The sequence below is a fragment of the Plectropomus leopardus genome, chromosome 8, assembly GCF_026936395.1.
Source record: "Plectropomus leopardus strain MGB_pleo_1.0 chromosome 8, ASM2693639v1, whole genome shotgun sequence".
In the NCBI taxonomy this organism is placed as follows: Eukaryota; Metazoa; Chordata; class Actinopteri; order Perciformes; family Serranidae; genus Plectropomus; species Plectropomus leopardus.
The window spans coordinates 22,784,131-22,806,189 of record NC_142183.1 but is presented as its reverse complement, the minus strand read 5'-3'; the positions used below and the strand labels follow the sequence as shown (position 1 = coordinate 22,806,189).

At 42.4% G+C, this 22,059-nt stretch overlaps 2 protein-coding genes across 4 annotated transcripts; both read left to right on the top strand.

Annotated features, from left to right (window-relative positions):
• The first annotated feature begins 64 nt into the window (after positions 1-64).
• LOC121948102 (UPF0461 protein C5orf24 homolog) lies at positions 65-2,099 on the top strand. Its single transcript, XM_042493368.2, has 2 exons — positions 65-347; positions 624-2,099. The coding sequence occupies exon 2, from the start codon at positions 627-629 to the stop codon at positions 1,293-1,295; it is 669 nt and encodes a 222-aa protein (XP_042349302.1). The 5' UTR covers positions 65-347; positions 624-626; the 3' UTR covers positions 1,296-2,099.
• A 630-nt stretch (positions 2,100-2,729) lies between these two features.
• LOC121947918 (histone-lysine N-methyltransferase, H3 lysine-36 specific) lies at positions 2,730-20,864 on the top strand. Of its 3 annotated transcripts, XM_088081193.1 has the most exons (24): positions 2,731-3,491; positions 3,644-3,735; positions 4,095-4,963; positions 6,324-6,465; positions 6,646-6,818; positions 6,900-8,739; positions 8,832-8,956; positions 9,911-10,130; positions 10,629-10,732; positions 10,815-10,868; positions 11,666-11,884; positions 11,991-12,083; positions 13,258-13,381; positions 13,486-13,686; positions 15,096-15,275; positions 16,014-16,170; positions 16,290-16,495; positions 16,638-16,750; positions 17,235-17,504; positions 17,607-17,723; positions 17,831-17,972; positions 18,084-18,190; positions 18,298-18,502; positions 19,372-20,864. In XM_088081193.1, exons 3-24 carry the CDS (start codon positions 4,112-4,114, stop codon positions 20,142-20,144), a joined length of 6,417 nt encoding a protein of 2,138 aa, XP_087937319.1. In that variant the 5' UTR covers positions 2,731-3,491; positions 3,644-3,735; positions 4,095-4,111; the 3' UTR covers positions 20,145-20,864. The 3 variants fall into 3 exon arrangements, with proteins under 3 accessions (XP_042349048.2, XP_087937319.1, XP_042349047.2); XM_042493114.2 differs by lacking the exon at positions 3,644-3,735 and having other exon boundaries at positions 2,730-3,491; positions 9,914-10,130; XM_042493113.2 differs by lacking the exon at positions 3,644-3,735 and having other exon boundaries at positions 2,732-3,491.
• The last annotated feature ends 1,195 nt before the right edge of the window (positions 20,865-22,059 follow it).

The window sequence follows — 22,059 nt, the reverse complement described above, 5'->3', positions numbered from 1 at the left end:
TGTTAATTCGCTATCAAGATGCGCCTTTGTTTAATTTGGCAGAATCACCACAGCTCTGCTTCTGCGTTTCCTGGAAGCCTTTGTGCGCATGCGTGGTCAGCGCATCCTGTTTTATTAATTTTTTTTCCAGGCGAAAATGGCTGCCACTCTCATCTAAACCTCTGTTTAAAGGATTAAACGAGCATGAAATAGGCAACCGAAATCGCAGCCCCGCTTCACGACAATCCTCCCGGACGTCAGGGCGCAGTTTGTGCAGCGTCTTCTCAAAGATGTTGTGGCTGCCAGAGAAAGAAAATGTATGCGATCCGAAATTAACCCTTTCCATCTAACATCCACCAACAAATGAGGTACGAACAATTAATTTTACCTTCTTAAAATAATTTTGTGGGGAAAAAACAATATACGTTTTCGTGCATGCATCTTTATTGTTGTTGCAAACTGCAGTTATAGTCCAGCTCGCTTTGTCTTGACATCACTTGTGTTTTGTGTTGCAACGCTAAGAGGCCTGTTGGCTCCACTGAAAGTAAGCTACTAAAGATGCTTGTTTGGGTTGTTTGTCTGGATGCACGTGTCCATGTGTAGCTTTTCTACCTAATGTTTATGTTTCTCTGCACTCCCAACAGAAAATGATGCACCAGGTGACCAGCAGCAACAGCAACTATTGTATGAGTGGACTGGCAGAGGACTGTCATCCAGCCAGCCACTTTGATTTATGTAGCACACAATCCAACAAATTCTACCCCTCTGCCACCACCCCTGGTTTGCAGCTGTCCCTTTCCGGCCTCGCCCCTTTGCCACAGGGCATGCACAAAGCCATGGTATGTCAAGTGCAAGACACCCAGAGCGACTTTCAAGCTCAGACAGTGAGAATCAGGGGCAGTGAGGCTGCAGGGCCCGATGGCTCCAAGAAGAAGAAGGGTATAGTGAAGTCAGGGCGGAGAGGGAGGCCATCAGGGACCACAAAGTTAGCTGGTTACCGTACAAGTACTGGACGTCCACTTGGGACAACTAGAGCAGCTGGATTCAAAACAAGCCCAGGGAGGCCCCTTGGTACCACCAAAGCAGCAGGATATAAGGTGAGCCCCGGCAGGCCCCCCGGCAGCATCAAGAGTCTAGCTCGGCTCAAGAAGCTGGAATTTGGTTGTGACAGCGCCAAGAAACTTGACTTTAGCAACTGCAGTGGCCCCAAGAAACTGGACTTCACGAGCTGTGATGTTCCACCTTTTCCATACACCATGATGGAGAAAAGACCCCTCTGCGAGCCCAGCGGCAAAGTGGACGAAACCAGCGAATAGCTCTGCCCAGTGCTAGATAAACATTTTGAATGCATGAACAAGAAGATGCTCCGGAAAACATTTCACTCAAAAGGAAAGGACTTTTTGCCATCTAATGGCTCTGACTGAGTGTTTGTACAGTGTTTGACATTGTCTTCATCCTCTCATAATAAATGACTGAATTAGAAAGAAGTATGTTATTCCAGTTTGGCAGAGATGCATGCGTATGAACTAATCACACCAGTTAGTATAGAAAACATGTATTTATCAGTTTGTGGTTCAAGCCATACTGGAGAGTGAATCTTTTTTTGTTTCCCTCAAGCATTTTGTTCCTCTGAGTTGTGCTTTGACATTTTTATGGCCAGGTTCTTGTGACATTTTCTACATTTATAAAAAAAAAATGCATTTTACAACCAGCCAATCAAATCAGTCTTTTCCTGAGCATACATATGTGGATGTATAGATGTCCTCTGTGCGTCGTCCAGTTCAATGTGTTTTTATTTTATGATATTATCCTGCATCATACCTATAAGGGGAACACTGCGATAGTATTTTTAATCAGCTTGATCTGGTAAAACTCACCGCATTATATCCTTTTGAACACAGTATTAGTTATTTCTGCACTTTGTGAATATAGTTTGGATTATGTATTGTAACAGCCTGTTTAGTCCTCAAACTCAACTCAATAAGCATTTCTGGATTTACATGTATGTTGTAATGCTGTTCATTAGGGAACTTAATAAAACTGAAAAATGCTTTGTGGTATATGTAATAAATGCTAATGTGCTGTATGTGAAACCAAAATAAACTGTCTTTTTCATATAACTATTTGAAAGTCTGCAATTCTCTCTGTGGACACAAGAGGGCCCATGTCTCCAGACAATAGTAATCACTTTGTGATAATACCTTTATTTACCCCCTGTGAAATGAAAACGCGACGTACAAACATTTATCATCTTACTATTTTGGACGTGATGTCCCACAGTGTGATAGCAAAAATGGTGAAAAAGTCGAACAAAGCGACGTGTTTTAATGTAAACGCCACATAGATGATGTATTAACATGAGAAAATGAGTTAATTCTCGAATCTGTATAGTGTTTCTACTGGATCATTCATCCAAACGGTTAAACAAATGAACCACCTACACATCTAAACCAACTCAGATTGTTAAAAATGTACCGAGAGGGAAGATACTCTGCTGTCAAGTCGGCACGGTCTTTGTTTGATCTTCAAGGACTGGCCCACTGCAGCGAGCCTATTGTGCTCTCTAAGTTGTCGCATTTGTAGATATGAATCCATTTGATCCACGGTGCGCGCACCAAATTTGTATTACTGTGTGAGGGCGAGCTGGAAGGCGATCACTTGTATTTTTAATCGGAGCAAACCCCGGATTTATGCACGCGTACAGTCACACTGACTTCTTTATCTGGGGTTTTTTCTGAGCGCCTAGCGGCCTGTTCCCTCATGTCAGAGGACTCTGTGGAAAGGCAATATGGCGCACGGAGTTTAGTTTGACCGGAGAGGCCGTGTTAGCGCATTGCAATCATTTTGTGTCCTCGATCTCCCTGCGCCACTCACTCACACACACACACGCACAGGCCCGTCAGCAGAGTAAAGCTCAGAAACAATGGGCGCAGAAATGGGGCAAATTGAAACGGGTCATTCATTCATTTGTGATTATTCTGCCTGTTATTAAATCGCTATTAGAAACTTCACCTGGATATGCATGCGCGCGCACGTGCGTGTTTGTGTACGTGCGTGCTTGCAAGTGTGCGCGTGTGTGTTAGGAGGGTGAGTGTCACGGCCCTATGCAGACGGGGGGTTGGGTAGCAGTGCCGATTGGTTGCTGCTCACCAACACAGTCAGTCTGGGCTTGTTTTAACATAACCGGGGGCACTTCGACAGTAGGCAAAAATCATGTAGTAAATAAGCCGCTGTGGCTGTTAGGGGACCGGTTATGGCACACTGAATTTCGCCGCTGTATGATGTTGCAGCGCACTGGAGATTTCCTTGTTATTTTGTGTCTGAGGTGACAGTTTTTCAGGGGGCCGCCGCTGATGAGGCGATGAAGTGCAGAGAATGAGAGCTGTGCCTTGGCCTACTGCTAGTGCTGCTGCAGCTGGGATTGTGCAGATTCGCTTTCACAAACCGAGCACAAGACTCGCTTTGTGCCACATTATCAAACTGTTGGTTTCACAGTGACCGACCTCCAAATGGTGAGTTTTTCGCCTTTTTTCCACGTGTTCATAGTGTTGTGAACTTAGTGCCGATCAGCCGTTTTTTGTGAGTGAATAGTAGCTTCCTATGTCGGTGTGTGGCTTGTAGCTTGTTTGTGTGAGCCACTCACTGTGTTTCTGTGATGGCTCAGTGTCACCACCTCTACCAGGCTACAGCCTCACCGCTCCTCCATTGACTGTAGTAGTCAGCGATCGCCATGGCCCACAACCATCAGACAAAGCGGTACTATTTTCTGATAGTTTGTGAATGAAATGTGTGTAAAGGAGCGGGCCAGCGGTTGTGTTTTGTCTTGTGCAGTCCGACCGGCCTCTAGTATGGAGGCCATGCAATGTCGGCTTATTGGTGTGTGTGTGTGTGTATGTGTGTGTGTGTGTGCGTATTTAGTTAGTGGCTTGTATGCTCCTTTAAAGGTTTCTGTTTATTCGGTTGTCGCTCAGTTTCCGCAGTTTTGTTCTGTGTCTATCAGCATGCTTCATTGTATTTACAGTGTGCAAGTCTGATTATAGTTACAGATTCTAGTTAGAAACTTAGATGGCACATTTACCTTGTCTAACCTGTCTCTTTTTGTTTTTATCTGACAGGATATAGCCATGACAACATGAATCAGTCATACAGACCGGCTGTTAGGGTAGGCTCGGTGTTTGGCTCAGGCCAGCCAGAGCTGAGGCCCCTCAATGGTCTTGTGAGCACTTCCTATGGAAACCAATGTGGCATTGTGAGACGTGGGCCAGATCAACCGTCAGCCGTGCAACTGCCATCCTCCAGCCTCAAACAGTCAGCTGTACTTGGGTACAATCCACCAGACCGATCTCACTGCTACAGCCCGCTGAAGAGGCTGCAGGACCTGAACGCCGTGGTCAACAGGCCTGACCCAGAAAGAGACCTCCATCCCAGGAACCACTTGCACTGTGCAAGCCCAATCAGTGATGATGATGAGTTTGAGGCACCATCAGTCCAGCTGCCTCCCTCTCCAGGCAATGATGACATGGAGACCTTTGACGCTCTGCAGGACGTGAACAGAAATGGCTTCTCTCCTCACAGTCCGGACAGCATGGAGCGCTGTTCACCCATCCCCAATGGCGACCTGCATTTTGAGTCCACGCTGTTTGACAGCAGTGACATCAAGGAGGAGGAGGAGGAGGAGGAGGAGGACAGTAGTAGTGAGGACATGGCGCCTTTTCACCACTCCTCAAAGTTGAGTCAGGACCGAACTGTGACTGACAGTAAGACCACAGGTAGCTCGGGGGTGGGGAATAGAACATACAAACCTACTGTCTTTAACCTGATGTCCAAAACTATATCCGAACTCAACCCTACACTAAGCCCCAGCGCACTGCCAGAAATCACTATGAGAGATGGATGGAGCTTGGGCGAGGAGTCAGACAGTGATGGTGAACTTACTTCTCCCGTTGACCCTGGACTTATTTCACCAGCCAGCACCAACTCTAATGTGAGTCTGCAACGATCGCTGTGAATACTCGCTGTGCCTTCACCTCGGTACAACCAAGGCTTCATGATGTTGTCAAAGCTTATCTTTTTTATTTCCACTGAGAAAGGCAGTAAGAATGGCAAGTAGAAAACAAATAAGGGAGCCGCTTGGTGTGCGGATTTATTTGTTCTCTATTTTGCCAGATGTTTATTTGGTCCAGCACCTGCTCTATTGGACCTTGGGATGTGCATGTCTCCTTGACTGGTTTGTAAAGACAGTAATAATGCCTGTGCTTTTGAGAGATAATTAATTATAATTTTCTTGTACCTGGACCACCTGACCAGCTGTAGACCTGTTTCTATGACACCCTATGTGTCATTTTAATTAATTGGACCATATGTAGTACGCCTGTGTATGAAAAAGAATCTGGCGATACATATGACAGGGTTTACAATTTAATATACTGCGATATATTGCTATCCTGTTAGCTCAGCAATATATTGCAATTTTTTTAAAAAAAATCTAATTTTAGGAGCTTGTGTTTCATAGGCCCGTGTTCTTTGAGTTTATGCTAGCCTATGTGGTTGCATTTGAGTGGAAGAGTCAGATTGCTGAAGATAGCGTACAACGGTGTAGTTCAGAGTTCAGGGATTTAAACACAACACAAAATGAACCGCTGCCACAAATCTTTGCAAGTAAATGATTAACTAACAATCTTTACGGTGTTTTTGAGAATCGATTCAGTATCACAAAACATATGTGATGACTACAATTGCACGTTATAAAAAAATGTTGCAGTTATTTTTGACGGATTTTGCAATTGGAATGTGCAATAAGAGTCATAGTTTTAGTGGTAAAGGTAATTTTTGCATTTCATGATAACTCAAAAAAACATATACAAATAATGATGATGTGATCTTCGTGTTCCCTTACACCTGGAATGTGATTTGTAGGTGGGGATATCTCTGTATGACCCCAGTGCTTTATTTATAACAGTATAGTGTGACACATTTTGCCTTTATCAAAAAATTGCATCTCCTGTGATTTGGATATTGAACTTGGCCATATTGTTTCAATAATATTTCGACAAATTGTGCAGCCTTAATTGTGGCAATCAAGTGTATCTGTATTTACTTACATCCCTAATATATGGGGAGCAAAAAAAAAAAAAAAATGAACACAAGACAACAGATAACAGTTGAAAATCAGTGCTGACAGAACAGACAATACAGGTTCCTAACAGCGTGAATATTATATCAGGAAGAAGTGAAATAATGCATTCAGAATGTCAGAATGAATTTGGTTTTGATACTAACAGTTTAATATACATGACCACCACTTTCTTTAGTATATATTAAAGTATGTCTACTGTCCTCGTTAGTCCAACAGCCCAAAGAAGAAGTCTGTTCCTGCGGTGAAATACACAGAGGGGGACTTGGTGTGGGCTAAATTCAACAGACGGCCCTGGTGGCCCTGCCACATCACCTGTGACCCAGACCAGGGGACCTGCACCAAGATGAAAGGTGAGGTTTCATTTAGATAGAGAGTGAAGACAGAAGATTTGATTCAAAGATGGGTTTTAAAATTAAATTGTTAGAGTGTTTCCCACAACTCTACCTTTACCTTTACAGGTTATCACCAACCAAAGGAAATATATTGTGTGTGCAAGGTAAAGGCTTACCGTTATTTTCATTTTGTTTCAGTCCCCAGTCCTCGTCCTTGTCGGATGTACTTCCTGGAGACGATTGGAGAGATTGCAGAGTGCTCATGGGTTCCTGGGAATGCCATTCTTCCTTTTGAAGGAGGCCATCAGTTTGAAGACCTTCCTGTGCTCAGAAGAAGAGGGAAGCAGAAGGAGAAAGACTACAAGTATACGGTAAATCCATGAAATGACTGGAAAAATATCATATCATGTTATTGTGAACATCATTTTAAAAGTTATTTCTGTTCTTGGCAGATACCCAAAAGTTTACTGACTGCGTGGAAAGTCAGTGTGGCAGAAGCTGAGTGTCTGCTCCCATCTCGACAAAGGAATACTGAAAGCGTGCTTTCAGTATCTGTCAATGGAGAGGAGCGTGTGCCCAGCCCGCTCCCGGCTGAAAAACCACAGGAGGGTCCCTCTGTCTCTGTGGATCGTGGTCATTCCCCGTCACCCACTATTGCCCCCAACGGAAACGTGCACGATCTCATCAAAAACTCTGCTGCTGTTCAATCCAATAAGAGCAAAGCTTGTAAGAAGAAAAAGAAATGTTTGTCTGACATATTCGGCCATATAGTTGGCGGGTCAAAGGAATCGTCTACCATCACAAAGATGGCGGATCAGTTTCATACAACAACTCGTGCACTGAAAGATGAGCCAAAGGACTCACCTTATGCAGACCTGGATTCAGTCCCAATATTGCATCGTCCTAAACGCACAGCATTGTCTCCAATACAGGATATGGACAGCGTGGTCAGAAAAGAACAGGGTTTAACAAAAGCTAAAGCCAAGTTAACTGAGAAAGTGAACCATTCAACAGACCCAGGTGATTCCTCTTGTGTTTTAACAAATAAATCGTCATCTAAAGCTACACATTTTGAACAGAGTTTGGGCAGCTGCAATGAATTGTCGAACAGTTCAACTGAAAAGCACTCTTTGAGCCTTCCTGCCAGCAGTCGTTTGATGACAAGGGCTCTGAAAGCAGGGGAAGACACCAATCTCAAAGATGCACTGTCCTCAAGCCAAATCTCACATGCCCACGCTGATGAATGTCCTGATAATAGACCTACTGATTCACCCATCAAGACCGAAAGGTCTCCTGACTGGGAATCACCCAGCAGTGCGTCATCGTCTACAAATCACAGCTCTTTAAAAAGGCGTGCGAGAAAGCCTGATAAGAAACAAATTCGTAATGGCTCATTGATGAAGTCTAAGTGTGCCGACTCAAGTCTACCCACTGTGCAACTGGTTAAGGTCAAGACAGAAAACCCAGATCGATCATTTTCTGCATCTCCAACCTCATCTCTGTCTCCAATGGAAGCTTTCCAGGATATCAAGGAACTAATGTTTAAATCTCTCGTGAAGGAGGACAGCAGCGACTCTGAGTTGACTGCATTTCGGCCTGATTCCAATTACAAGTTCAGTACCTTCCTGATGCTTCTTAAAGACATGCATGATACCAGAGAACAGGAAGGCAAACCCCTGACTCTTCCGCCATCACCAGTCCTGATCAAGGAGGAACCCCTGGTCATACCAACCTCTACAGGAGGAGAACAGCTGAAGGGTTCTTGTGATGGTTTCTCTCCAGGGATTAAAACAGAGAATGGGCAGTCAGCAGCCAAAAACACAGCGGTGAAAACCAAGAACAGGACTAAACCTATCATGACAGCTGACACCTACCATTTTGAAGACTTTCCTGTTCGCTCTTTGGTCGGGAATTCAGACAAGCCGCGTAGAAAACAAAGGCTACCCGCCAAACTGAAACTTAGCATACCTGGCCTGTCTTCGGACCTGGCTGACTTGGCTTACGGCAGGGAGTTTGTAAGTGGCCACGCTGACTTAGCTGATCCTGGGTCTTCTTCTCCTCCTGTTCTTGCTGATCCCCCAGCCAGCTACCTCGATAAGAACTCAGGATCCGCAGTGGCTCCAAAGAAGCGCTGGCAGATGGTTGAGGAGGCTGCTGAGAATAAGGGTGAAGTGGAGGTGTCTGCTGAGATGAACGGGTCTTACACCGTGAGACCGTGCTTAGATCTCGATCTTGGAGTTGAGAAGCAAGCAGAGAGCGACTCGCACCTCTCAGAGACGAGCAGCACAGCGGGTAAGACACAAACTAAGATGGTAAAGTGAGTAAGGAAGTGTTACACCTGTATATATGTGTAAATGTTAAATGTGGTTTATGTGTTTATGCAGGACATTCAGAAAACAAACGTCTCCGGAAACCAACTAAAAGGCTCCTGGAGTCAACTGAGGAGTATGAACAAATATTTGCCCCAAAAAAGAAATCAAAGAAGCACACCTCAGAATATTCCAAAATGGTGAGATCTCCCCTTTTTTTTCAAATTACAAAGTCATTGATGTAATTCAGAAGTATTTTGGTGCTTGAATATTGTGTTCACGAAAAAGATTTTAAAAATATTCAAGATTCAGAGGACTTTATTAGGTGCTCACAAGCAAAGTAAAAACATAAACCCATGAATGACTTGCACTAAAAAAAAATACATCAAATGTATAATATGTAATATTACTGAATTAACATGTCGACTACACCTATGTTACATACTCTGTTGTGTACTTACGTTATCCAGAATGTTTCCAACAGTGTTCAAATCCAGAGAAATGTGTAATTTTATTCAAGGTAGTGGTGTGTTTGATTTGGTCCCCTTTCAGTGGCATCACAATACCCTCACCAGCTCTAGTCTCTCTAACCTACAGGGAAACACAAAAAACAGATGATTTAAGGGAGAATTGGCAAACAGTTTAGTAATTAAATAAGAACAGGTGCACCAGGCTGCATTAAAATGACTTTTTTTCGTGTTTAAAATTGACATTAAAAGGGTTTTTGTAAGTTTTAGAAAGATGTTCTCTGAGGCGGCTGCCTGATGAGAGCCGTTGAAAGGACCCTGAAAGGGTCCATAGTGATGAGTCTGTTTTTCCTTTCACTTTATGACTGTAAAGGTCTGACAGTTGGACAGTAGTTTACGATATTCTGTAAATATAAAACCAATACCTTGTACCTTTATTTAATAAAATCAGTCAGGTGTAGAGTAAATTGCTCTGAAAAATCTATTTTTAGGGAATCATCAATTCCGCACCATAGGAATCACACCATTATGATTATGTCTGTACAAATAGGCATGTCGTTCCATCATTTATGGTCGTCATGATAGGTTACGTAGGTAATATTGCAAAAAAAAAATATGTACAGTATATTTCTGGAAAATGTCAAATATAATAGGAAGTTAACGCTTCATTTCTATCCGTGTGTGCAGCAGACGTCAGGGACGACAGCACTCTGTGATGTCAGCGCCTCACCAGGAACAATTACCTCAGCCCCATCTTCTGTTGAGCCCATGGATGCTCCGGCAGAGCCAGAGCAGAGTCCGTCTCAGGATGAACTTTCTCCTGTAGCCTCCTCAGTATCTCCAGCCGCAAAACAACCCTCCCTTGATGTGGAGACAGCGGAAGAAACCGATCTACCTCCCGAAGCTGGTACATAAGTTTGTCTTTTTACCGAATATTATGTTTAATGGTCCAGTGTGTAGGATTTAGGGGGATATATTGTTCAGTATTCATAACTTTGTTTTCATTAAACCAATAATTGTTGTGCTTTTACTACCTTAGAATATGTCATGTATATCTACATACAGAGTGGATTTTCTTCCACAGAGTCATTCATGTTGTCCTAAAGTGGCCCCGAATGAACAAACTCGTAGGGCCATTTGCCTTTTTCATCAGCCACGGTAGTTTTCCGACACAGTTTGCACACAGGAGAAGTTTCAGTTGGCAATCTGCAACCTCACAGCTAGTTGGCACTAAATCCTACACACTGGACCTTTAAGCCAGTATCAGTAACTTGCTGTATGACATAAACTAGACAAATGGGTGTTGCTGGACAGAAAATTAAAAATCTTTGTGAATGAAATAACCATTTTTGTCACTTGTTATTTTTTCGATTTGCATTATTATTGAGATTATTTTTTTCTTTAGACACAGGGTCATTGGTCCAAGAAAGAAAGAGGCCAAGGAAGCTGTCGCACAGGGTGCTGGAGTGTACCATAGAAGAAGTGTCTGTTGCTCATACAAAGAAGAAGGTGTGTTGGAATTTAGTTGGCAGTGGGAGAGACGTGGCTTTGGACGACAATGTGTTAAGTGTGTTTTACAATCTGTTTCTAGGAGCCAAAGCGACACAGTGGAGTTACCTCAGAGGAGAAACTCAAGAAAACTCAGGTACTACAAGAGCACAAACTCAATCACTGAACTCATATACCACTGGGGTTGCAACGGTATGAGATTTCCATGATATAATAACAGTCTGAGAAAATATTACGGTTTTGTGGTATGACACTATTATTATTAGTATTATTATTAGTAGTAGTAGTTGTAGTAGTATTAACATTTACATGACCCTTAAAGGAGTAAAAAAGAAGGATTTTTTGGTTAAGCAAAGGCTATATTACTTAAATTGTGCCTTGAAATTATTTTTTAAATGGAAGTATGTGTAAAAAATCTCCCTTTTCAAAATAACTCAAATAAAGGTGAGATTCTTCATCCAGTATATATTTTTTTTAATAACATATTTGATATGACTTGTATTTATTTGGAACATGTAAAAAAGGAAATAAAGAAATAAAAAAAAACACAAAAACAGACAGACAAAAAGCAAAGTAATAATTGCAAACAATGAAAAACATAAAGCAAAAGAAATGTCTAAATACAAAAAGACTTGCCTGACATATTCAAAAAGGAGTGAAAAGTAAAAAAAAAAACATGTTCAATCCCACCCCTTTACTAGCTTCCTTATCCATTTAAACCTATATAATAAGTAATTAAATATATACATACACCCACATAGTTAAATTAAATTTCTACAATTTAGAAAAGCAACTGTACATGGTATGATAACCATCAATTTTTATACCACGCTATACATTAAAAGCAGTATTCTGTTGCAACCCAATGTACCACTAAACATTATGAATGTGAATATATTTAACCCAAAGACAATGACATCTTCCAATGGATAGGTTGGATCTGTGAAGAAAAAGAAGCCTGTGCCCAGCACATCCTCCGCCCCTGCTGCTGCCCTCCAACACTCAGAGAGGAAAGAGCTCTCTGTGGTCCTCACTCCAGAAAGGCCTCTCAGCCCTCGAGGAGCTAAGACCCCCAAGCAGGAGGCCGAGGTGGACGCCTGCACTGAGGAGAAACAAAATGTCCACACTGGAACACTAACTGCCAAACCTGAGGTCTGCATGCTGTACTGTTTGGCTAATAAGATATTAGTCATCCATCAAAGACGAAAAATAATCTGCGTCCACGAATGTAACGGCATCTCTTTCTGCGTCTCTGTAGGTGCTGTCTAGTAACTTGAATGACAGCCTCTCCTCTCAAGCAGATGTAAAAGGAAAAGTCGGAGCTACGCCCTTAAAGGAGAATGTCTGTCAGGTGAGATAATCCATCAGAAAGTACATATTTTTTTTTGCTTCTTATGGCTTGACTCATTTATTTGCAATGGGACTAACTTTTTTTAGAAGGTTGCAGACAAAAGATGCAGTAAACCATCTTGTCTCAGCTCAACTCAGGCCAGCTAATGTTGGCTGCGACTCAGCTTGTCAAGTTGCCAGTGGTTGGTTTGAGAACATGAGGCGCGCCTCCTGTTCAGGGCTCCCACAATCATGAAAAACCTGAAAAAGTCAAAGAATTAGTAAAAATCAAATGTTTTGGAAAAGCCCAGGATTTTTGCTCAGTGAAATTGTTACAGTAATCTTCCATAGGTTACCTTCCATGTAATGTAACAAAGCACCAAATCATTTTCTGTAGCTGAGGAAGTAATGTTGCAGTAATAATCACTGATGTGTGACGTTTTGTTTATCATCACGTGCGTTTCTTTATTTTCTCCATCTGTCTCTGCATGTATGCCTGCTAACTAAAACTATGTTAGAATAGAGTTTGAAGTCTGCAGAACGCAGAGCAGCTGGGGCAAAGAAAAAAAATATTAAGGGTCCTTGAAAAGTCTTTGTGGGAACCCTGCCTGTTTGAACAGCTAATCATCTTACAGTAAAGTCAGTTACAAACTGTCAGATGTCGACACGTTTGCTTGCTGTGGCATTTTCTGACAACAACCCTGACCCCAAGACTGTCCCATTTGCATCCCTGCGGCTGTTGACACATAGGTCAGTTTCCATCCTCACGATGTGTCGTGTGGCTGCCGCTGCTCGCTTTATCTGAGCATGTCACATACACACAGTCATGCATACAGTCATTAACTAATTGATTGGTGGAGGTTAAACTATTGTGGTGTATTTATTATGAATTGTTGTGTTAATGTTTTTTGCCATTTTTATTACTACTGCTCCTCCTCACTATCACTATCTTCATTCATGTTTTAAGGAGCTACAAAAGATATTCAGCTTCAAAATAAGCCTTAAAAAACTGGAGATCAGAATAGTACAGAGTTGTTGCTATGGAGACAATACACTGTGATGTCCAGTCGCTGTTGCTGAGCAGAGCTGTAGTTGCAAGTTTCAATTAGTCTCATCACTAATCTTTGTTGTGAACTGGTATTAACAGGTAGATTATCAGCCTGTTTCTTATTGTGTGTTTGTGTGTATTTGTGCAGGTGTGTGAGCGGACAGGAGACCTGCTGGTGTGTGACGGCCACTGTTACGGAGCCTTTCATCCGCAGTGTATCGGCCTGTCGGCGCTTCCCAAGGGGAAATTCCTCTGTCAAGAATGCAAAGCTGGTGGGTACATGTTGTGTCTGACACGCAGCTGAGTCTGTCACTGATCAGAAAATGTGCGTCCTTATGTACTTAAAAAACTACGCTTCATTTTTTATTCCTTTCAGGTGTCCACACATGCTTTGTGTGTAAGATGTCTGATAATGGAGTAAAGCGCTGCATTATACCGTTGTGTGGGAAGTTCTACCACACCGACTGTATATTGGCGTTCTCAGCCACCCAGCCGCATAACAAAGGCTTCCGCTGCCCTCTGCACGTGTGTCTGTCCTGCCACATCAGCAACCCCCTCAACGCCTGTAGCTCTAAAGGTAAGCTCCACCTTTGCCTCAGGATTTCAACTACGTGACAACAATGATAAACAAGGTCCAAAGGCATCTCTGACATCTCTCCATTAATGCAAATGTATCAATCGGGTGTGTGTATGTGTGTGTGTGTGTGTGTGTACAGAACAGAGTGAGGATCAATAAAGTCACGACTTTATCATCTCACTTACTTACACCTTTATGGGAATTTCTTCACATTTGGCACAAACCTCCACTTGGGCTCAGTCGTGGACTGATTAGAATTTTGTAGTCGAAGTCAAAGGTCACTGTAACCTCATAATACATATTTTTGGCCATAATTCAAGAACTCATACACTGACAGCATTTCACAAGACTGTCCAACAGAATAAGGTGATGAAGTTATGATTATTTATATCTAAAACTGCGACATCATAACATTCTGCAAAAAACACTTCTCCAGCCATCATTCATTGTTATAACTCAGGAACAGAAGAGGAGACATTTGGTCAGATACTTAACTGGAGACACTTATCTGATTGTATTAGATGGTCAGTGCTGCTGGGTTGAAGATGTGTTTGAAGCATTCTAACTCTAGTTAAGCTGAGAACTTGGTACCGTATGAGTAAAGTGACTCATGTTTCTTATAATAGAAAATATTGCTTTTATCCTCCTGAATGAACGTGGCAAAGATTATACTGTAGTCCTGACTACATTTTTACCTGCTCAGCAGCTATGTGTATGCACTAATGGACCAATAGGACATTCCTGATCACCATCAGCACCGTCCTGTAGTCTTGATCACCCTGAAAAGTGGAACCTTCTATTTATGTTTATCATATGCCGAATAGCATCATCACATTGTCCTTATCTGACATTCCCAGAACTCATGAAGGATTTTGGTTGCTTGAAAATGTTTTCTGATTTTCTGATATCAGCACACAATATTGAGTTAGTTCCAGGTCACCTGTTAGTTTGGATAAACACTGAGCATCTCTTCTAAAGTCATTATAACAGGGATTTCAGCTTCATGAACAGAGTTATCAGAATTTGTTTCCACGATTAAACTTTTTTTTTTATGAGTGACTCACTGTGGAGCAGTGAGCTGCTTGATTTCGAGATGAGAGCTATACCTAATCTAGTGACTGTAAGTAATAACTCTTTGGCACCTTTGTTCATGTGTCAATAGAAACCGTGCCAGTAGCCTGAAATGCCTTCCTCATACTGCATCCTTGAAACAACACCTGATGCTGCAATACAAAGCGTGTGTGTTGTCTAGGATTTGATCAGTCTCCATTAAACACTTGCAGCACAGACTTTTGGCTCAAACTTAAAGTGCTCACGACATGAAAGCACTGTGTTTTATCGGGTTATTGTTACAAAACGTCAATCAAATGTCCAGATGTGCATGAATTAAACTGTATTTTCAACCACAGGTCGGTTGGCTCGATGTGTTCGCTGTCCTGTGGCTTATCATGCCAATGACAACTGTATGGCAGCAGGCAGCCTGGTGCTGGCAAACAACAGCTTCCTCTGTCCAAACCACTTCACTCCTCGTAAGGGCTGCAAGAACCACGAACACATCAACGTTAGCTGGTGCTTCGTCTGTTCTGAGGGTAAGTCTGAGCTTGTTTCATGATCATTTAAACCGTCATCAAAATAGCTTTAGTACTGCAATCACAAATGAATTATGTGTAATTCAGATTTGAAACTGTTAAATAACTTTGAGCAGATTTTTCTTAAATGTCTCCATCTTTCGAATGTCAATAAAAACCACAAAAGTGGTTACTTTGAAAAACATGTTGCGCTTTACTCTCCGGGAGAGCATAATGTGTTGTAAATTAATTTTTATGCCTCATCCTATTTTCCAATTAAATGCTCCCTCATGGCAGAGAGCTGCTTTTCTTTCCATTTGTATGCTGTCTAATCTGTTAGATCTGCCTCTGAAACTGAATCTTAAAAAGCCACACAACACGAAAGAAATATGTCTTTGCATTAGCACATGTTCTGAGTTCAGCACCATCAGTGACGCAGACGATTGAAAATGGCCACAGCTGCAGTGTGGTTAATTTGATTTCACTGCCCTATCTCCTTTCTTGAGAACAGATAAATAATCTGCTATCTATCAACTGGCTATGTGTACAATTGCTCGTGTTTTTCTGTTTCATATTGTGGTAAATCAAATAACTTTGGGGTTTCTGGAGTGTTGATTAAACCAAATAAGCTTTGGGCTCTGAAAGTCTGTGATGTGTTTTTTTTTTGTCGTAAACAATTTATAGACCAATAAAAGAAAATATTTAAAAAATAAACCAATGAAAATAACCTAATCTGTGCATATTGCTGTGATTTTGTAGGGGGCAGTCTGCTGTGCTGCGAGGCCTGTCCTGCTGCTTTCCATCAGGAATGTCTGAATATGGAGATGCCTCAGGGCAGCTGGTTCTGCAACGACTGCAAAGCTGGAAAGAGGCCTCGTATAAAGGACATACTGTGGGTCAAATGGGGGCGTTACAGGTAAGGTCACAACATTGCCTTCTCAATACACACACACCCACACACACACACACAGTGGCTCCTGACAGCAGCTGAACGTGCCTGTGTTTGTATTTGTGAAACCTGGTGTGGCTCTTCAGGTGGTGGCCTGCTGAAGTCTGTCTGGCCAAAGATGTCCCAAATAACATATTGAGGATGAAACATGAGGTGGGAGAGTTTCCAGTGCAATTCTTTGGCTCCAAAGATTTTGTGTGGACATACCAAGCCAGAGTCTTCCCCTACATGGAGGGAGACACTCACAACATTGAGAAAATGGGAAAGGGTGCAGATGCAGTGTACAAAAAGGGTAAGTGCTTGTGTCTATTGTTGTATTTCATAGTAGGTCTATGTCCCTGCTTTTGCTATGAAGAAATAAAGTATTGACTTTGAAAAATAAACATCGAACAGATCAAAATATCAATGTAAAGGTGATGTTTTTGTCTTTATAGCTCTGACTGAAGCAGCGGAGCGGTTCAGAGAGCTTCAGACAGAAAAAGAGATGAAGCAGCTTCAGGAGGACCGAAAGAATGACAAGAAACCCCCTCCATACAGGCACATTAAGGTACTGTGTCTGTCAACACATATCAAAGTGTTGATTAGGGTCACACGACTTAGACTCAAGTCACAAATTTGATAACTTTAGAGTCACAGTGATCAAATACTATGTAAAAATTTACTTGAATTTTACAGGTGAGGTCAGGACTTTACAAAAATGCCAGGACAAAATCGCAGACACAGTGCTGAAAAAAGCAAACGAGTGAATCTGGATTTGGCTTTCACTTTCACTTTTCCTGGCGATATTGTCAACAAATAGTAACTGACAGTTCCTGTATTGTATACCTTTAACAAACTTATTTTAACAAATTAATAGAATTTTTAAAAAAGCATTTCTGACTTTTGTAAATGTGAAATAGTATTACTCTTTTCATAAAATGGCATTAAATTTGGCTTCAGAGCGCATTTTGACTTGTTTTGACTCAAAACTTAACACCTAGGATGAGGAAGTTGCCTGTCTTGACCTGACCCCCCCCGTGTCTGTCTCTTAGGTAAACCGGCCAGTTGGGAAGGTCCAGATCTTTACTGCTGACCTGTCAGAGATCCCACGCTGCAACTGTAAAGCGTCTGATGAGAACCCGTGCGGCATCGACTCCGAGTGCATTAATCGCATGCTGATGTATGAGTGCCATCCTCAGGTGTGTGCAGCAGGGGAGCGGTGTCAGAACCAGGCCTTCACAAAGCGCCAGTACACACCTGTGGAGATCGTCAGGACTCTGTCCTGCGGCTGGGGTTTAGTTGGCGTGTCAGACATCAAGAAGGTACGTTAGAAGAAATCAGATAACGACAAATACGAGCGACGGTGATACGCTTATTTCTCCATTCTTTACTCATCATCTCATCATTTCACCGCTGCCTCTCAGGGAGCCTTTGTGAGTGAATATGTGGGAGAGGTAATCGACGAAGAGGAATGCCGAGCCAGGATCAGACACGCGCAGGAGAACGACATCTGTAACTTCTACATGCTTACACTGGACAAGGTGAATCTGAGTCCGATGGCCATAAACACAACACTGTATATGACAGATCTTAGATCAGATGTAGATCAGACGTTTGGTGCAAACCAGTTTGTGTTTGGTCATTCCAGGACCGGATCATTGATGCCGGGCCCAAAGGGAACCAGGCCCGCTTCATGAACCACTGCTGCCAGCCGAACTGTGAGACTCAGAAGTGGACTGTGAACGGGGACACCAGGGTGGGACTGTTTGCTCTACAAGACATCCCAAAAGGTTTGAGAGACTTTTCTTGTTGGTGTTTTGTGTTTTGTAGGATTAAGAATGCAGATTATTTCATTCATCTGCACATTGGAGCACACTGTAGAGCTAATACGTGTTCTTTAGGTGTGGAGCTGAACTTCAACTACAACTTGGAGTGTCTTGGCAACGGGAAAACTGTCTGTAAATGTGGAGCACCCAACTGCAGCGGTTTCCTCGGTGTCAGGCCAAAGGTAAACGCTTTAGAAAACTCTTGCCCCTTTAAGATGATCCTCTGACTGTCCCTGCCCAAAGGTTCGACCTCAAAGAGCCACCTTGTAACTGTCTTTTCTTTTATCAGAACCAGCCGTCAGCTGAGAAACTGAAACTGAAGGAAGGGAAGAGGAGGGTCACCATGAAGAAGAAGACCAAGCAAGAGGTGACCAAAGAGAGAGAGGACGAGTGCTTCAGCTGTGGGGACGGGGGCCAGATAGTGTCCTGTAAGAAGCCGGGTTGCCCGAAGGTTTATCACGCTGACTGTCTCAACCTGGCCAAGAGGCCTGCAGGCAAGTAGAGGTGGAGGGCTGCTGTTCATGTAAGGAGGACTTAAAACCAGCATTACACTACTAAAGGGACACTATATTGACTAAATTCTTGAGTAGCCAGACTCTGATTAGATTTGACTAGATTTACAAGAATTTGAAAAAAATCTATATTTTGGTTCATTTACAAAACAATATAATAAAGGAGTTATTTACGGTATTAAAGTTCACCCCCAAATCTTAAATACATATTTTTCCTCAGACCTCAGATTTCATCGGTCAAGATTGTTCTGGTGTGAGTTGCCACAAACTGAGTGCCATCTAGTTCTATAATATAGCAGAGAAGGCAGACATCTCTACTACGGCTAATATCTCTAAAATTTGGCAATTCACACCAAAATAATCTATTCTAATGAACAGCACTGCAGGTAAAACATGTTTTTTAAAGCTAGGAATTTTCAATTTTGTTGTGAACTGTCCCTTTAATGCTTCTGAAAGTGTTGGATAAAGTTGTCAGATTTTGTTAATGGTATTGTGGAAAATTTGGACGTCACTGTCAGGCTGAATTTGGATGAAAACACTAAATAGCAACATGTTTTGGACTAAATGATGAGCGTAATACTAGATGCATATAAGACATGCATTTTCAAAGTCACACCCAGGTGAGTGGCTGCCTTTGAGTTTCCGTTGTTTCAGTATCCCAATATTTTAAAGAGATTTTGACCGAATCTCTCTGAGCTTTATAAAACAGAGCCATCAATGCAAAACTGTGTGATTTATACTTTTATTAGCTTCTGTTTTCATCCAAAATCTTACTGTTGGCATCTTCAGCCTTTAAAAAACCCACAAGATATATGTTCTTAAGTTAGTAATGACAGTGATCTTGTCTCCAGGGCGATGGGAGTGTCCGTGGCACCAGTGTGACATCTGTGGTAAAGAGGCAGCTTCGTTCTGTGAAATGTGCCCCAGCTCGTACTGTAAGGAGCATCGTGAAGGCATGCTCTTCATCTCCAAGCTGGACGGCAAGCTGTCCTGCAGTGAACACGACCCCTGTGGTCCAGACCCACTGGAGCCGGGGGAGATCCGCGAATACGTGCCCAGCATGACCTCCATGAGGCCCGGGGCCATGGCTGCGCCGGTCGCTCTCAGGCTGGGCGCAGACTCCAGAGCCGGTTGTGCTTCCATCGCTCCCCCTGCTGGCGAGGCTGTGCAGGCCAGGCAGGGGCCTCCTCCTCGTCTCTACATCAACACAAAGACTGCGACCTCCAGCTTCATCCCCTCCAGCAGGTCTTACTGCACAGACAGGACTGAAGGGAAACGGTTCTCCACTCCCACCTCCTCCAAAGAGGAGCGGGAGGACGGTGAGGTGGAGGATGGAGAGGTGTGCGGCTTAGAGGTGGAAGAGGTGGAGGACGATGACGACGACGACGATGAAGAAGCAGAGGAGGACGAGGACGACATGGAGGAGATGGAGATAGTAGAGGACGAGGAGGACGAGCCGCTGTATGGAAGGGATCTGCTGGAGGAGGGCGATGATGAAGAGGAGGAGGACGAAGGAGGAGACGTGTATGACACTTGGGGTGATTACGTTGATGAAGATGGTGATGGAGAGGTGGAGGGGGAGGACTTGGAGGAGTGGGGGAGAGTGGAGGACGATGACAAGTGACTCTTTCCACCATCATAATTACTCAGCAGAAACTCCCAACAGACATTCAAAGGACAGAAAAGTTAGTAAAAACTAAGAGTTTGATATTTTGGTACCTACTTGAACGCGACACTGCCTTCACTTTGGTACCGCGTTGCCTTCTCGTCCCCAGACTGCTGGACTGACGGTGGGGACGTGTGCTGGTGCTAAGGCTCGAGGACTGACTCAGGCCGTCTCTTTATACTTCTGTCGATATGTTTATTTGTGTCTGGTGCTGTTATGTTCTTTTGTTCGTTTTCTCAACATTGTTTACATTTTTTGGCCTTTTTTAACGTTTGGAGTATAAGAAAAAGGTGAGACATTTCACCTTGACCAAACTATCATCATAAGGGCATCTTATGTTGTTACTGTCTTAACTTTGTCTTTCTATTTACAAGGTTGATCAAAAATAGAGTTTCCACTGGTCCATGTTACAATTAGGCACAACAATACCTGCTTGGTGCTTCTGAGGAATGCAAAAATAAACCCGCTGGAGTCATCACCACCATACATGTCTCACTACAAAAACAAAAAAACAGCCTGTTCTTGTTCTGGTTTACAGTTTCACAGAGATATAAAGTAATGCCGTGACATTCTGCAATCTCTAAAGGCATGACGGATATAACTTATATTTGTTTTTGCATTCATCACTTCTGTCCCATTCACTGACTTAGAAAATAAAATCAAAGTACTTATGCTCTTCGTTGTATTTCATTCCCTTACAGTCGTATCTGGCACATGAAATCTTGTCTAAAAGGGTCAAGGTGAAACATCACCGGATATTTTCACGTCAGCTGCTGAAAGCTTGACATATTTCATGCACATGTTTGATTGATAAGCAAGATGCATGAGCAGCCAGGAGACAGGGAGTATAATATTTATTTTCTTTTAATGTTATTTTTCTGAATTTCTGCTTTTTAGTGATAGTGACAGAGAGAACGGGTGATGACATGCAGCAAAGAGCCTGGGCCAGATTCAAACCTGGGCTGCTGCAATAAGGACTCTAGACGCTCTTTCCAGTGAGCCCCCCCAAAACTGAAGATTTTTTACATCTAAATTTTTGTATTATTATTATTGTTATTATTATTGGTGGTCATTGTGCTTCCTGTAACTTCCCGGGTTATTTTTTCACCATAAATTGTATCAGAAGGTTTAATTTTTTCAATTAACCATTTGAAACCTGGATCCTCACCAGTTTCTTGTGTTATGTCTGAATGCTTCGTACAAATATTTCAACCTTTGAGACTCCGAGCAAATCTGATTTTCTTTTGCAAACATGGCTAAGAAGGCAACAAACAACTTGGCAAGAGATGTCATGCAGATTACAAGAAATTAGGAAATGCTGACAGGAAAATGATGTTAAAATGAGCTTTTAAAAAAAAGAAGAAAAGAAATCTGATTTTTTTCTGTCTAGCTTAGCTTTTAAAAAATACTCAACAATAAAGACACAGAGATGACCTTCAGAAAGGAGAGTAGGGGTGGGCACCAGTAAAAAATATAAAGAAAACTGAAACAGAGAGATGAACCCTGGATGCATGGAGGAGATGTGAGTGGTTATTGTAGGGACGCAGCTGTGAGGAAATAGTTTGGGCAAGTGTTTAAGTCAATAATATTTGTGGTTTTAATAATAATACAAACTGACTAAAGGACAGCCAGTGAAAAGAAAAAAGAAAGAAAAAAGAAAAATACAATTAGACTAATAAAATCATGGATGGTAAATAAATGCACACAAAAATGTTGCTTCAATCTATAGCATATGTGGGGTGTTGCTACGGCTTGTTTGTTGTCTGCATGAAAAAAAATTTTATTTTATTTTATTTGAAAAATTTAGTATTCAGTCCAGCTAGGAACAGCAGCTTACATATGAAACATTACAAGCCAGAAACATATGAACATA